The sequence below is a fragment of the Saccostrea echinata genome, unplaced genomic scaffold (assembly GCF_033153115.1).
Source record: "Saccostrea echinata isolate AGI-Se365-2 ecotype Australia unplaced genomic scaffold, CSIRO_AGI_Sech_v1 ptg000004l, whole genome shotgun sequence".
NCBI classification, from domain to species: domain Eukaryota; kingdom Metazoa; phylum Mollusca; class Bivalvia; order Ostreida; family Ostreidae; genus Saccostrea; species Saccostrea echinata.
This window is the reverse complement of record NW_026889753.1, coordinates 2,498,992-2,514,306: the sequence shown is the minus strand read 5'-3', so window position 1 is coordinate 2,514,306 and position 15,315 is coordinate 2,498,992. Positions and strand designations below refer to the sequence as shown.

At 32.6% G+C, this 15,315-nt stretch overlaps 1 protein-coding gene across 5 annotated transcripts in view; it reads left to right on the top strand.

The window, feature by feature from the left end:
• The window catches only part of LOC133178998 (choline transporter-like protein 2), a 35,328-nt gene extending 20,836 nt beyond the window's left edge, over positions 1–14,492 (top strand). For all 5 annotated transcript variants that reach the window (XM_061313670.1, XM_061313672.1, XM_061313669.1 and 2 more), the window contains exons 2-23: positions 773–818; positions 932–1,005; positions 3,134–3,212; positions 3,518–3,605; positions 3,726–3,836; positions 4,791–4,851; positions 5,097–5,241; positions 6,601–6,684; positions 7,751–7,863; positions 7,994–8,110; positions 8,368–8,467; positions 8,594–8,686; positions 9,042–9,180; positions 9,269–9,321; positions 9,562–9,738; positions 10,184–10,312; positions 10,493–10,562; positions 10,715–10,788; positions 10,884–10,954; positions 11,137–11,225; positions 11,381–11,465; positions 12,836–14,492. In XM_061313670.1, the coding sequence (XP_061169654.1) occupies positions 773–818; positions 932–1,005; positions 3,134–3,212; positions 3,518–3,605; positions 3,726–3,836; positions 4,791–4,851; positions 5,097–5,241; positions 6,601–6,684; positions 7,751–7,863; positions 7,994–8,110; positions 8,368–8,467; positions 8,594–8,686; positions 9,042–9,180; positions 9,269–9,321; positions 9,562–9,738; positions 10,184–10,312; positions 10,493–10,562; positions 10,715–10,788; positions 10,884–10,954; positions 11,137–11,225; positions 11,381–11,465; positions 12,836–12,954 (2,117 nt within the window). In that variant the 3' untranslated portion in view covers positions 12,955–14,492. The remainder of the gene's footprint in view (positions 1–772; positions 819–931; positions 1,006–3,133; positions 3,213–3,517; positions 3,606–3,725; positions 3,837–4,790; positions 4,852–5,096; positions 5,242–6,600; positions 6,685–7,750; positions 7,864–7,993; positions 8,111–8,367; positions 8,468–8,593; positions 8,687–9,041; positions 9,181–9,268; positions 9,322–9,561; positions 9,739–10,183; positions 10,313–10,492; positions 10,563–10,714; positions 10,789–10,883; positions 10,955–11,136; positions 11,226–11,380; positions 11,466–12,835) is intronic.
• The last annotated feature ends 823 nt before the right edge of the window (positions 14,493–15,315 follow it).

Genomic DNA, 15,315 nt, shown 5'->3' with positions numbered 1-15,315 from the left:
GCCGATATCCATGTATCCAAAACCACTACCATTCCTCCCTCTTTAAAGTGTTTTTGCCCTTGAAGACACAAAGCTCACATTTTCTAGCTTCTGGAAGGATTGAGAGTCACATAAAACTGAAGAGAAGAGAAGACATTTATTTTTGGACCTGGAATGGAAATAATGAGTGACCCAGGCTGATCCAAAATCTATATATCAAAACCCTACATTCCTTCACTCTTAAACCCTTGTTCTAGAGGACACACAACCCAGAACCTTCAGCCCCTGGCAGGGCTTTCCCCTCCAAGGAGTGATTAATGGCACCAAATGTAACAGGAAAGGAAAAAAAAAATATGGCTAGACTGGGAGTTGAACCTGGGATCCCAGCATTTCTAGTCAGGCACTTTAAATGAAATGTTTGTCTTGGTTGTGGATATCCCATTTACTGTAGATCATCATTTCTAATGTAAATCAAGATGGCGTTTTAGGTGCTGCCTTTGATTTTCACCTTGAAATTGTTGATGAAACTGTTAATATATTTGGCATTTGATAAGGGTGAGCTACATGTAGTATGATTATTTCATCCAATTTCAGTTTTATTTATGAGGGAGAATTTCCATCTGATGGAATGTGTAAAATGAGCTCGGTAAGGAACACTTGAACCAATAGGAAACTTATCCAAGGTCATTTACAATATTGTTTGTTGAATCTGTGTGTGCTTCAAAATTTATATTTCATTTTCACATTCATTGGTTTATAAACATCAAATTTATTTTTTTTTTTATAATTTCAGGTAAACCACTGACATATGAAAAGAATCCAGGTCCAATTAAAAACAGGTGAAATTTTCAAGCTTACCATGGATACATGTAACTACTGCTAATTTTGTCAATGTTTATAAAAATTTCCATTCAAAAATTTCAGAATTTAATTTATTTTTGAATCTTTTTAGATCCTGTACAGACATAATATGTTGCCTGTTGTTTGTGATCTTTATTGTGGGACTAGTAGTTGTGGCTTACTTCGGTGAGTAGGGTATTGACACACAGGAAGTATTAATCATAACCTTAGATATTAAAAGTATAATAATTTTTAGATTGGATATTCAAATTGAGTTACTCAAGGTCTGGCCACATGTTCCTCAACTATCTGTATTTTAGCTCACCTCAACAAAGTCAGGGGGAGATGATGCTGCATGAATATACCCTTTGCATTGGCATTGTCATCCCAGGCTAAAGTTTTTGGACCAGTTTTCTCTCTTAAATACTTCTATACCTTATACTTAGATTTGCATTGATGATGCATCTAGTATGTTTCATTGTACCAGTCAGGTTTCAGATGTTGCACTATTTTCTCCCAAAATATTTCATAGAGATGACCAGGTTAAAGATTTTAGAGCAGCTTAAAATATTTGGAGCATTTAAGTTTTAGGAGCAGTCCCATTCCAAATTTACTAAATGTATATGCCCTATGGTGACTAAACTTCAATGGGTGATGCACCTAGGTATGCACATTCCCAAACATCTTTCAGATACTGGATATGACTTACATTTTCCAGGTAAGTGACCATGTTGAAGTTTTTTAAAGCAGATTTCATTCCCAGTAACTGTAAGCTTTATGGTGACTAAACTTGCATGGATGATGCATCTAGATATGCTCCAGTTGCTGGGTGTGCACTACATTTTTCAGATGAGTGACCATGTTGAAGTTTTTGGAGCAGGTCCATTCCCAAGTGACTATAAGTCGTACCTAGACTAAACTTGCATGGATGTTTTATCTAGGTATGTATACTATCAGGTTTGCTCTGAATGTTGGATCTGACTTACATTTTCCAGATAAGTGAACAGGTTAAACTTTTTTGAAGCAGGTTTATTACATGTACCATGTAACTAAAGGCCTTACCTATACCAATCATGTACGAATGATGCATCTAGGGTTGTACATGCATTCAACCTGCTTTGGATGCTTGATCTGACCTACATTTTCCAGATGAGTGACTATTTTAGCCAAACCTGGACCAATATTGCATGGATGATGCATCTAGGGATAGACAGTTTCAGAATCTTGCACAAATGCCTTCAAAGGTACTTCTAATCAACTTTTTGTAAGGAAACTTGCTCAAGTAGTAACAAATTCTAAGGAAAAAATATACATTATTGAGGAACCTGTAGACTGACCTTAAAATTCAAATAGAATAAAATGTCTTATCATTACAGTGCCTATATATATACAATACCTATATATATAGGGAATTCAAGACTTCTAAATTTGAATTGCATGTTCTGATGCCTAGAAATTGGTACTATACGCCACTGGTTCCATAGAAATTTGTCTGATAAGACAACATTCTGAATTTTAACTTACTGAAAGGGACTAAGTTTTCATCAAAATAGGCAAGATTTCAGAATATATAACATCTTGGTCAGACATTTTTTACTATACATAATTGTCTAATTTTATTTCTCAATATAAAATAATTTTTGTTTATAAAATACAGCTATAGTGCCTCTAGTCTTACAAATCCAATCCTACTTTTGATCTGATATACATGCATGCATGACCTTGTCCTGGTATTAACCTTTGACATATATGACCTACCTCTTGCCAAATTATGTCATCAAAAACTCTGATTCAATCTGTATCATTCATAAGTTGATGAAGTTTTCTCAAATTTGTGTTTAGCTCAGTTTTAAAGAAACTATTCCAGATATTTTTTTTTATATAAGTATGCACTGATACAATATTATTTGGTAAGAATTTATCAACTGTGTTGATTTTTTTTTACCTTGACCTTCCCAATGACCTTTAATTGACTTTACTATTTACCATATATACTCGCCTATAAGTCGGTCTGCCTATAAGTCGGTTGTATTTTTTAAGCTTAAATTAGAGGGATTGACCCACTAAAATACCAGTCTTTTTATAACTTGTGTATAAGTCGTATAATGAGTTTTGGACCAAAGTTTAACTCCCAAAAAACCGACTTATAGGCAAGCATATACGGTATTTTGTATTAAACTCAGTTTTAAAGAAACTATTCAAGGTATTTTCATCAAACTTCATACACTGAATGCGATACAAATTTTCATGTTGCATTACTAACTACACTGTCTTGTATATAATAAATTTTTAAATATTTAATATTTTAATTTAGCATTCAAGTATGGTGACCCTCGTCTCTTGGTTTATCCAGTGAATTCCAACAATGAGATCTGTGGATATGGCAAACAAACGTAAGTAAATAAAGCATAATCAGGCTAGATTTCATTCACATCGCAAAATTTGTTAATACAGTTAATACATGAAATGTCACTTACTTGACAATTTATTGGATATTGATTTTTGTTTGCACTGTGATACATCTTTAAAACAGTTTTGAACATAGTTCTGTATACACAAATTTAATATAAAAGAGAAATTTTATGTGAGTGAACTGAAAGAGGGTGAATCTTAACAGCATTTTACAAAACATTCTGTAGTACCGTAATTTCTCTTTTCAGTTGATTGTTTTAATGCTCATATTCAATTTTTTTTACAGGGGTAAGCCAAACCTGCTGTTTTTTGACCTGATAGCCTGTGGTCGCATGGGAGCAGGTGTGTTTGTGAAAGGATGTCCAACCCCTCAGGTGAATTTAATGTTTGCGATGTTTTTCATTCATTTAAAATAAATGTACATTTCTCTCCTGTATTTTGCAGCCTTTACATATAAGCTAAATCCAAACCTATCTTTATGTAACTTTTCACAGATTTGTGTAGCAGCATGTCCAACAGAGAATGACTTAATAACACCAGGCATTAATACAAAATCTGACTTAAAGTACTGCAAAGATGATGTTGATCTTACAACAACCTCAAAGGTATGCAGTAGATGACATATATAGCCAATATTGTAGCATAATAAATCTAGCTGTTCCAGTTAGCTTGAAGAAACAGGAGTTGGTTTATAAAGTTTATAGAGTGTATGAAAGGCATTTGTTAAATAACCGTAACAACCAATTTAGCCCAGTTAATTTGATATAAAAATCCAAACAAAAAAAAGTTAAAATTGTGATAGCTAGCTAGTTTGCAATTAAGAACTATAAAGAATGCTGGTTTAAAAACAAGCACTGATTTTGATTCAAAGCTAATATAGAGGCCACAAGAGGATGACAAAGTAGGACATGTTACCAAATTTCCTTAAATTCTGATGGAATTTTGTCAAAATGAAGATACTTTTCACTCTGGGAAACAGAGCACAAGCTTGCATGCCTAGCTATCTAAAATTTTCATACACAAGACGCATCTGATGCTAGTGTGTGACAAAAATAAATTTGGTAGATAGGCCAACTTGTGCTTTGTGTCTTCTGAAACTATATTTGCTTTAAAATTGATGCAAATTTGACATTGACATATTTTCTGACCTTCTTGTGCTCTCCGTGTGTCTTAGAGTCAATTTAAAATACTCATTTTGTAACAGGGACGACAAAAGGTTATTGATGATGATTGAACTACAGTAAATCACTTTTTATTTGTGAGATCTTTTTTCATGTTATTTAAGCGAGGCTATCTCTTGTGAAAATTTGATTTTAGCATACATTTTTTTTTTACAAAGGATTTATATTTAAAACAATAGTCAAAATTCATGAAAATTTTGTCTTGCTTATAAATAACAAATGACTATCTTGCTAAAATATGGTGTCATGAATATTTGGTGATCTACAGTATTGCATCATTCTTAGACTAAAAACCGGGGCCAAAAAGGGGTCTTACCCTATCTTGTTCTTTGTATCAATGAAGCCTGGTGTACAATCTATAAATGTTTATGTTTACAGGATGTTGCTACATTGCTGTCTGATGAGGACTGTGCCCGATACTGGTTCAAGAGCAAGCCATGTAAGTTTTACACCAAGTATGTGACCGTTTTTCAACCATGTATATTGAATACATGTATGTATAAGGTTCCTAGAAGTAAGGTCATGCTTTCTTGTATTTTTTGTCCACATTAATCCACTTTTTTGTGAAATTTTGTAACCATCAAGGAAAGGGAACTAAACTTATTTAAAGCTTGCAACTCCATATCTTTGTACACTTTTTTTTATATTAAAGAGTACTCACAATCCTAAAACGTGTTTTTTCAGTAATAAATAGATGTGTCCCTTCTTTCCTGATTGACGTTCTGGAGGAGGGTAAAAATTTAGCAACAGAAATTTCCAGTTCTAATGCCAGTGCTAAAGATGCACAAGGAAACACATATGACAGTACTGTCATGGAGGCTGGGCTGAAGTAAGTTTTCTTTTGACCTACAATCACAGAAGATGTTTTCAGTTCTTCTTGAACTTGATGGGACTGAAAAAAAAACATCAAGATATCTGAGGATTCGAGATATCAAGGGTAAAATATGAGGGTTGTCCCAGAAAAATGTGAACTTTTTAAATATTTCATAAACTACCTGACCAAAATTATTCATTTCTAGCACAATGTTGGGGAATGATATTTTCATCATTTTGGCTAAATAATATAAGGTTGTAATGTTATATGCATTTAGAAACAACATTCAAAGGGTGTTAAATATCGGAGTTGGCGCATGGCAATTTCTTGACTTTCAAAAATTGCACTGACAACATTGTTTTCTTAATAATCAGCTATACAGAAATCTAATGTGACCAAAATTACATCTATAGAAACTGTATGATCTAGAGTACTTGTGTGTAAAAAATCAATACTCTGACATTATAATTAAGAAAAATATGACAATATATGCACATACATGTAAGTTAGATATTGTCCAAAACAGTGATGTCGAGCAATAATGGGGTGCACCAAATTATCACTCAGTACTTTGTGGAGTGGGGTATGATCCCTGTTCATACGGGAAAAGAGCTGGGAACCAGGGAACAACACAAATAAATGTATCCGTCACGTTTATACATAGTAAAAGAGCTTCAAAAATGGATGGACTAGTTATCTGATGGAAGAAGCGTTTAGGAGACCTACAAAAATGACAACTGAAAAGTCTAGAGCTGGACAACATACATGGAGACCGCCGTTAACTATGCTAGCAGTTATATTTATGATTGGGAAATTGTTTATTAAAAGAATTAATTCCTTGATTTATTCTTAACTGTAGCATATGTGAAATGGATAACTCGATAACTAAAAGAAAATCAAATACAGTATAGAATTTATGCTTTGAACAAATTTTTAAAGGTGCATGTTTTTCGAACAAATTCAAAAACTTCTCGAGCTACGTTTTGACGTTGTCGGTGTTGTGCCGACAGCTGTTTTGAATGCTTCGTTGATTTAAGATAAAAATGTTATTCATAGAGATGTTTTATTGAAATTTCTGTGAATTATGTAAAAAATGTTGATTATGGTCATACCAGTTTTTAAAACAAAAAATATTGAAAATGTTTGCGTTTTTCTTGGACAACCCTTATACATAAAGAAAAAGTGATTGGGACTTCCAAATCACTTTGTCATATCCATGGTATTCAGTTTTGAGATACTGAAATTCAACTGTATTTCTCATACAAACTTGTTATCTTACAAGGAGCCTCCAAACTTGAAATAACTCACAGTACAGCACTATTCTGGTGATTTTCCTGACAATTATGTAGCAGTATCTCAATTTTTTTTGCACAGTGTGTATGGGGTATTTCTTAAAGCCAAAGAATATGGAGAGAAGATCATAGAAGATGTTGTCACAGCATGGTGGATGATACTCATGTAAGAGTTATTTCCTCTTGTTTCAATTCTTAATTAGGAGAACCCTTTGTGTTTTGCATGGAACATTTTTCATATGCAGTCAACCCTGGATATTTTGAAACATGGTTGGACTGTCAGAAAACTTAAAGATACATTGCATCTAAAGATCAAGTTAATGAGGTTGAAATTTGTATTTTTAAAAAATAAAATAGGCATGAATCACTCACTTACACATATATTCCTATATGACATTGACTTTTAGGTACTGAAGTTCAGCTGAAATTTATCCATAACAAAATATACAGAAAAAGTGTTTCAGCAGTTGAGTATTGCTTATGCAATGAAAATTCATATTGGAAAAAGAAAATCCTTGTTCTGTATATTCCTGTCAGAGCAGTATACAAATTGTCAATATATATCTGTATAAAATTGTGACAGAAATGGAAATAGGGAATACAGTATAAAGTTGCAGTTAAGGGAGCCGACTGGGGTTTTATTGTGTGAAAACTGCTATAGAGAAACTCTTTAATTTTACACCATATGTACCTTATATAGTATACATGCCAAATTTAGTGAAAGATGATGGGTGATACTATATTGTACATTTTATGCAAGAAACAAAAAATTCTACCGTCTGGTTTTCAGAGGGGGCATCTCAAAATGTCAAAATTCATGATATTTTCCTATTTTTATGGAGTACAACAAAACATGACAGATACCACAGATTTACATAAAAAATGATAAAATGATTGTAAGATTCTCAATTTCCCATTTTTAAATTTTCAAGAGCATCTATTTTATACTTTTTATTTTATGACATAATTAACGGCCCGCTTAAAGAACTTCGGTTATTCATAACGTCAAAAACACACTATTACGACGTCTAGCTACCCATCATTTGAAAAATCGTTTAAAAAATCAGTTATTTAAAAACGTAATTTGATTTTTTAACCTGAGAATTCCTAAATTTGTTAATTTTTATAAATTATGTGAAAATAGTTGCTTTAAAAGAGTAAATACGCTTTATTGTGCAATGAAATCCCCAATCGACCCCCTTAATTCAGGTTCCTTACTTGTGCTATTTTAGAGGCCTCCTCCTGGCTATGGTCTTCGCCTTTCTCTGGATTATCATCATGAGGTGGATAGCTGGATTCATGGTCTGGTTCACAATATTTGCCTTCATTGGATTGTTTGGATTCTGTAAGTACAAATCATCAAATAATTAAAGCAAATACATGGAATGTTAGATTGATTACATTAAAGGTTCTTTGTTGATTTTTTAATTGAAATCTACTTTGATTTAAATCTGAATAATTTTTGTTTTATTAAGCTGCTGCTTATACATTGTACCAGTACTATGAACTGAAGGACTCAAATCAAGAATTCCACATACAATTCTCTGTCATCCAGATGACCATGTCTAAACCTAAGCTTTTCTTGGCTTTTGGTAGGTCTCCATACAAGATACAACTCCAATCTATAAATATCACATTATCATTAGCTAAAAAGGAGTGGAGACCTGCATTTTTGCAAGTCTGTTATATTGATTCATGCAATGGATAAAAGTACGGGTAAATGCTGCAATATAACCTTCCATTTTCCAAGCTATAATACAATAACTGGGTGCATGTATTTATATTTTGGATCATAATTTAGTCTTTGGTAATTAGAGCAAACTTATTCATGTTTCAATTCTATTTATAGGAATAATATCTGGAGTTATACTAATTATTTTACTCCTAATCCTGTTAATCCTGTGCTCAAGGATTAGGATTGCTATCTCTCTCATCAAGGAAGGCAGCAAGTAAGATTCATTAGCTTCAACAATCCTCATTGCATTTACCTGATATATGTATCAACAGCTGTAAAGTACTCAAGAAAGTCTCAAATGTTTCTTGTTAATTGACCCGTACTCCATTTTATTTTTCAGAGCTGTAGGCACCATGATGTTTACTCTCATCTGTCCCATTTTCCCGTTTTTCCTACAGATAATAGTCGTGGGGTTCTGGCTGACAGTAGCAGTGTATCCTTCATCTACCATTACAATTTTTTTCCTGTTGATGAGTCAAATATTTACTCTATTCAATGAGAATGATGATCAGATCAGATAGTTTCTTGAAATTCAATATGTCTGAGGCTTAGATGTGTAAGAGAATACTGCTTGGTCTTCAACTGAATATTAAAGGCGTAGGGAAATAACGCACATTATAAAATTCATTTTGTGCAGGGTTACAGCCCTTGTCATTAATGCATATAATTTCCATGTAGCACTGTATTCTTCATAGTACGTACATGTATACACATGTATATGTATATCTGCTCATAAATAATCTTTAAAAGTGAGTTGAATTATATATTATTCTTTAATAACTTGCTAGATTTTTAGCATCCACTGGAAGGAATCAGTCATTTGAATTTAACAACTCCTCGGAGTATAAAGATGCAAATGGAAGCTATGATTATGATAAGATAAAAAGAGCTACTGGACAGTTCATCGGAGAGGCTTGCGATAACAATGTAAGAAAAAGAAACATACTTATAAGAGTTCAATGATATCGTTTTGATCTCTAATTCTTCAAATATTTGGGTTTGCTTTTGATTGCAGGACAGCCTCTCTGGTTCCGAATTTTGTGCCTTTCTGAAAAATCAAGAGGAAAAGTATGTTGAACTATTCTTATCAATTATGCTGGTGACTATAAATGACAATATTTTAAGAACAGATTAAAATTTACAAAATAAAGTATTTATAATTTTTTCAGACACATATTTTTTCTTTAGAAGTAAGACATATTACGAATGACATAAGACCAAAATATTTGTTTGATAAATAATCCTACAAAAAAAAAAAAAAACTCGTAGATCTAACATTTATGTCCATATTGTATTTCTCCTTTTTAGTTTTGTCCTTTACTCACAAATCTTCAACCTTTTTATGATGTTCTGGTTGGTCAATTTTGTCATTGCTCTTGGTCAGATGACTCTGGCTGGAGCCTTTGCATCTTACTACTGGGCATTTGAGAAACCTAAAGACATTCCAGCATTCCCCATCCTCAGCTCACTGTGGAGGTGTTTCAGGTGAACTAAAAATACATCATATATATACATTACAAACTTAAAATATAATGAAATAATAATATATGAGTCAATGTCCAACTTTTGCCCCAAACAATAATAACCCAAATCACTACATATTTTGCTGTTTTCTCCACTATATATTTGTATATATTAAGATTCATATGTTTTGTGGTCTGACAGTTGGGGAAAGTGCATTTTTATTTATTACTGCATGAATTCCATCAAAAAAAATTTGTATAATTTGAAACATAGATGTGCTTACTATTATAAACCTTTATCTGTTTGGCAAGAAGTGTTTAGAACTATCATATTTGTTTTATATGCATGAAACCTTATAAATTATACTGATTGGTTTATTCATAAATGTCTCTGTGTCATGAAGAGCTATACATGAGATGTTCACAGTGTTTCCTAATGACATTTCCTGATTGTGTCTTTTTCTCAGGTACCACTTGGGATCTCTGGCGTTTGGCTCTCTGATTATAGCTATTGTACAGATGATCAGGGTGGCGCTGGAGTACGTGGATGCCAAACTTAAGGGGAAAGAGAACCCAGTGGCTAAATTTTTTGTCAAGTAAGTGAATTAAGACACATATGTAAGATAAAATTATGAAATTATTTACATATTGTGAAAATATTGAGCACCAGTCATTTTTGAAGTTTTTACTGTAATACTGATCAATGTACCAGTAATTTATTATGAAAAAAAAAATGTTCAAAGATTTCATAAAAAGATTGCCATTTTTTATTCCAGATGTCTCAAATGCTGCTTTTGGTGCCTTGAAAAATTCCTAAAATTCCTGAACAAAAATGCGTACATTCTTGTAAGTAATATAATTTTTAGCTCATCTTGACAAAATTTTAAATTTTTCATATATTACAAGGTGTACACAATTGCCCATTAAGAAATCAACAAGTTTAATCTATTGCATTATAAAACATCATTAAAGTGATTTACCCTTCCTTTCTTTAACAGATTGCAGCTCATGGTAAGAACTTCTGCACTTCAGCAAAGAATGCTTTTATGCTGATCATGAGAAATATTGTCAGGTGAGTTGTCTCCCTTAAAATTTTGCTATTTTGTGGTATTTATTCATCAATTTCTTGTATAATTAATTCATTTTAATTTCTTTCTTCCTGTGTAGGGTGGTGGTAATTGACAAAGTGACAGATTTCCTGTTGTTCGTCAGTAAACTGGTGGTCGTTGCCTTTGCAGGTAGTATACAATCTAAATCATCAGCTTTAGATTCACACCCACATAACTTGTAATTACTTATATTCCATGTGGCAATAAGATGAAGTTTTATATTTACAGAGAAGTCTTAGAATTCAAATTGTCAGATAATGCATGAAAGTAACACACATACATTATACAGTACCCACCATTTTACCTTTCAGCGGCCACTTCCTACTTTTTCTTTGATGGCAGGATCGAGTTCCTGGCTTCATTCACTCCGTCCCTTAATTTCTACGTAGTCCCTATAGTGGTAGGTATCTCAAAATCATTCAGTCTCATGTTTACCTAGAAAAGACAATAGCGAGTTCTCATTCTTAGTATCAGTGCAGATTGTTGATAAAACTCTAAAATTACAACTGTAATGTAATTTGGATTGAAAATGTATAAAATCTTTTTATCTTTTAGATAGTTACACTGGGTTCCTATGTGATAGCCAGCTGTTTCTTCAGTGTGTATGAAATGGCTGTTGACACTCTCTTTCTCTGCTTCTGTAAGTAAGCTGTAAAACTGGCAAACATATACCTCCTCCCTACCCCCCCCCCCCCCCCCCCACACACACACACATTTAAAGTAGTTGATTTTATCTAACCTATAATTGCCAACTGCAAATGTTTTCTGCAAAGGACTGCTTGACTTTATTGGATTTTCAATCTGTTGATATGTTTTTATGTCTTCAAAGAATAGAAGCATATCACTTCGCACCTGATGGTCAGTCAGTTTTAGGCCAGTAGTTTTTTTTTTTTAACATTCCAGTGATAGTCATCAAACTTTAAACACTGACCTGGTGAGGTAATGACCTCTTTGGATTTTCAAGTCAAAAGATCAAAGGTCAGAGCATCTTGAAAAACCATTTGCTTGTCAATCAAACGTTGTACACTTGTTGACAATCAGATGATCCCTACTAAATTTTACTTAACTTAAAATACAGTGCTCGAATCACTGCCATGACTGACCTAAGTCAATAAAAAATAAGTAGCAACTGTTCCTTTGCCAAGCACTCAGTACTTTGGAGTGAAAATTGCGGGTTTTTTGGATGAGACCTTCAAAACTGAGTCCCCATGTCTTGGTAGGCATTGGCACGAGAAAGAACCCTCACTGCTCAATGCCCTGAGTGCCGAGTAAAGGTCCAAATTTGAAGCCCTTCACTGGCAACATCTCTATATGATTGAAAAATTCTCGAATGGGACGTAAAACAACATACAATCAATCAATCTTTAAATACAGTAAAACTCGGTTTTAAAGAACTATTATAAGGAAATCTTGTTTATAAGGATTTTTTTGTGAATTCCCTAGGTGACTTTTCACTATGTTCCATATATGGATATAAAGAATCTTGGTTAAAGGGAAGTAAAATTTAAAGTCCCAGTGATTTACTTATACTGTAAACCAACTATTATTCGCGTGCAAGAAATATCCATGAGTTTCGTGACCTTCTTTAACTCGCGAATATTAATCGCCGTGAACTATTTATTTTGCTTTGTATTTGTAGAGGATGTTTGATCAGTAGCGAAAATTAATCTTCGCAGATTGATTTCAAACTGATGAATTGTGAATAAAAGATGACTCGAATAATAGTTGGTTTACAGTAACTGAGTTGTACTGTAGAGGTTGACAATGATAAATACAGTTGGCTATGACAAATAGAAATAGTTCTTTCAATACAAACGATTTCTTTCATAATTTCTACATAATAATTAGGCATTAGTGATTCTTTAACACGGTTACACTAGAAATGTTACCTCTTATTAAAGCTTTACAATTTTTTGTAAAAATGAATTATCAAAGAAAAGGTGAAACATCTATAATAATAGCTATATGTTATAACCAGGTATTACACATGTTTTTCATGTTATCTTTCAGTGGAGGACTTGGAGAGAAATGACGGTTCCCCAGAAAAGCCTTACTACATGAGCAAAGACCTACGTAAAATCTTAGGGAAGAAAAATGTGATCTCACCCAGTGAGAAAAAAGAGTTCTAAATCTGTGATACTACTGATGCACCCAAGCTGGTCTAGAAATCCAACATTCTCTATGGCACAAAGAAAATCTATATTTATCTATACTTGTTATTCGTTAATTGTTGAATTTTTGTGAAGAAGTCTCCATATATCAATGTATCTGGATTTTTCTTTTTTTTTTTTTCTTTTTTTTTTTGAGAGTGTATGAATCAATGTAGTGTGACAGTGTAATGTAATGAACACAGTAATTTACACTTTTTCAAATTCTTGAAAACTCATTATTTTAAAGTAATATAAATAATTTTTGTGATATTCTTGTCTTATCAACCATGTTAAATATGATCAATTCTTTAACATATATTACAATTTTATTTTTTTTGTGACCTTGATTGAATCAGAAGTGCATTTAATACATTATAATTTCATTTCAATACTAGTAACTTGAAGTACCAGAAACAAAAGACATAATTTAAAGCTTTAAGGTAACCAAAACATGCCTGTGCCATACACTCTATACACGTACAATGTAGAAACTATCAGAGTTGTACAAGATCCACGTGTGTCTTGTTGTTGTTGACAATTATTCGCCTTTGAATCATAAGCAATGCAATCATATTAGCATAATCTTAAATGTAGCTGGCGCCTGTGTTATATAAAGGTCAGCTTTCATGATGAGATGGAGAAAATGTCAATGACATACATGTATTACTTAATGTATTGATGATTTTGTTTTCAGATCTTTGATATAGTATGCTTCAAGTAGTAACTTTTCATACATGTACGGTTCTATGACAACTTCTTTTAACATAAGGCATTAGATGCTTGAACTGAGGTTATTTGCTTAATTAGCATGTGTTTCTTAAAATCATAGTAAGTAGAGAAAGTTAAGAATTAGAAGACATTAGCTATGTCTTTTGGTAGCTTGGGAATGGTTATGAAATGTTCAGTAAATCTTGCCTTTAAGGAATCTTGCCAATAATTTGTTTAGATATTTTATAGCCAGAAAAACACTCATAGCATAAAATGCAACTTACTAGTCTATATAAAGCCTTATAGTAACATTCCAATGTTTTTCTTAAAATCTTCATAAATAAGTTACAAGCACTGATGTGTCAGTGATACAAGTGAAATATGAGAAACTGTTAGGGAAAAAAATTGAAATATTATATTTAATACATCAATTGGTAAAGGAATGTTATTCAAGGTTAAATGATTATAGTTTAAGCACTTTATGTGTCACAGATCATACATGCAGGCATGTATACAAATTAAAAAAAGGTTACATAATACATGTATAATAATTTAATTTGAATACATAATTACATTGTACTATGATTTAAAACACTTTGCATTATAAAGAAAAATATCAATTATGCTTAATTGTCGGTATATATAGTACTATTACCAATATGTATCAGTTTGCATTGTTTTCTTATGCTTATTTCAAAGAATGATATAAATTTACCTGTTTTTTTTTCCCCATTGTTTAATTAAGGAAAGAACTTTATGTTGTATTGTCAGAATCAGTAATCCAGTATTAAATAAATTTTCAGTCCCAACTTTTGTTCTTTGCTTTATCAAGGAGACTGTTTTACATGAGAACAAAATGAACATATAAATCTAGAAGCTGTAATTGTAATTATGGATATTTAAACTGGAAAGTGCAGATCTGCCAACCCTTACAATTTTGGCATAAGGCTTACAGATTGAGCGTCTAAAATACCTCGTAATTTCTGTACTTATTCTTCCGATTTCCTTTTTTCTTGGTTAAAAGTACAAAATACAGTGTACTGGAATTTTTGTAAATGTACACCTTCAGTTTTAACTATTATTATAAAAAAGTCAATGTCATTGTTCGTGATATCTAAATCATTTTTGAATAAACGATACCAGCATAATACAGTATAAGCAGATATTTTAGCGAGAATTCAATTCTGGAATTTTTAGCGAGGGTGTTGAGATCACTAAAATTAAATATCGTTAACAAGTTGCGTCTCGCTAAAATTTCCACTTATACGGTATATTGTTTTTTTTTTGGAATAAAATATATCATTGACAAGACATTAAATGGATATGCAAGATTAGTGTAAGATTTCTTCTAGCATAGTTGATGTAAATTGATGTAAATTACCCCAATAAATAATTTTTTTAGTCGCCCGCCTGGTGCAGGGGTTAGGTCGTTTGCTCTAGAATTGCGGAGTAAAGATTTGATCTTTACGTCGCGGGTTCGAATCCCATTGTGGGACGTGGGGACCGATCCTTTGGATGAGACCGTATAAACTGAGGTCCCGTGTCGCAGTAGGTGCTGACACGAAAAAGATCCCTCACTGCTCAATGGCCCCGAGTGCCAAGTATAGGTCAAAATTTGCAGCTCTCCACCAG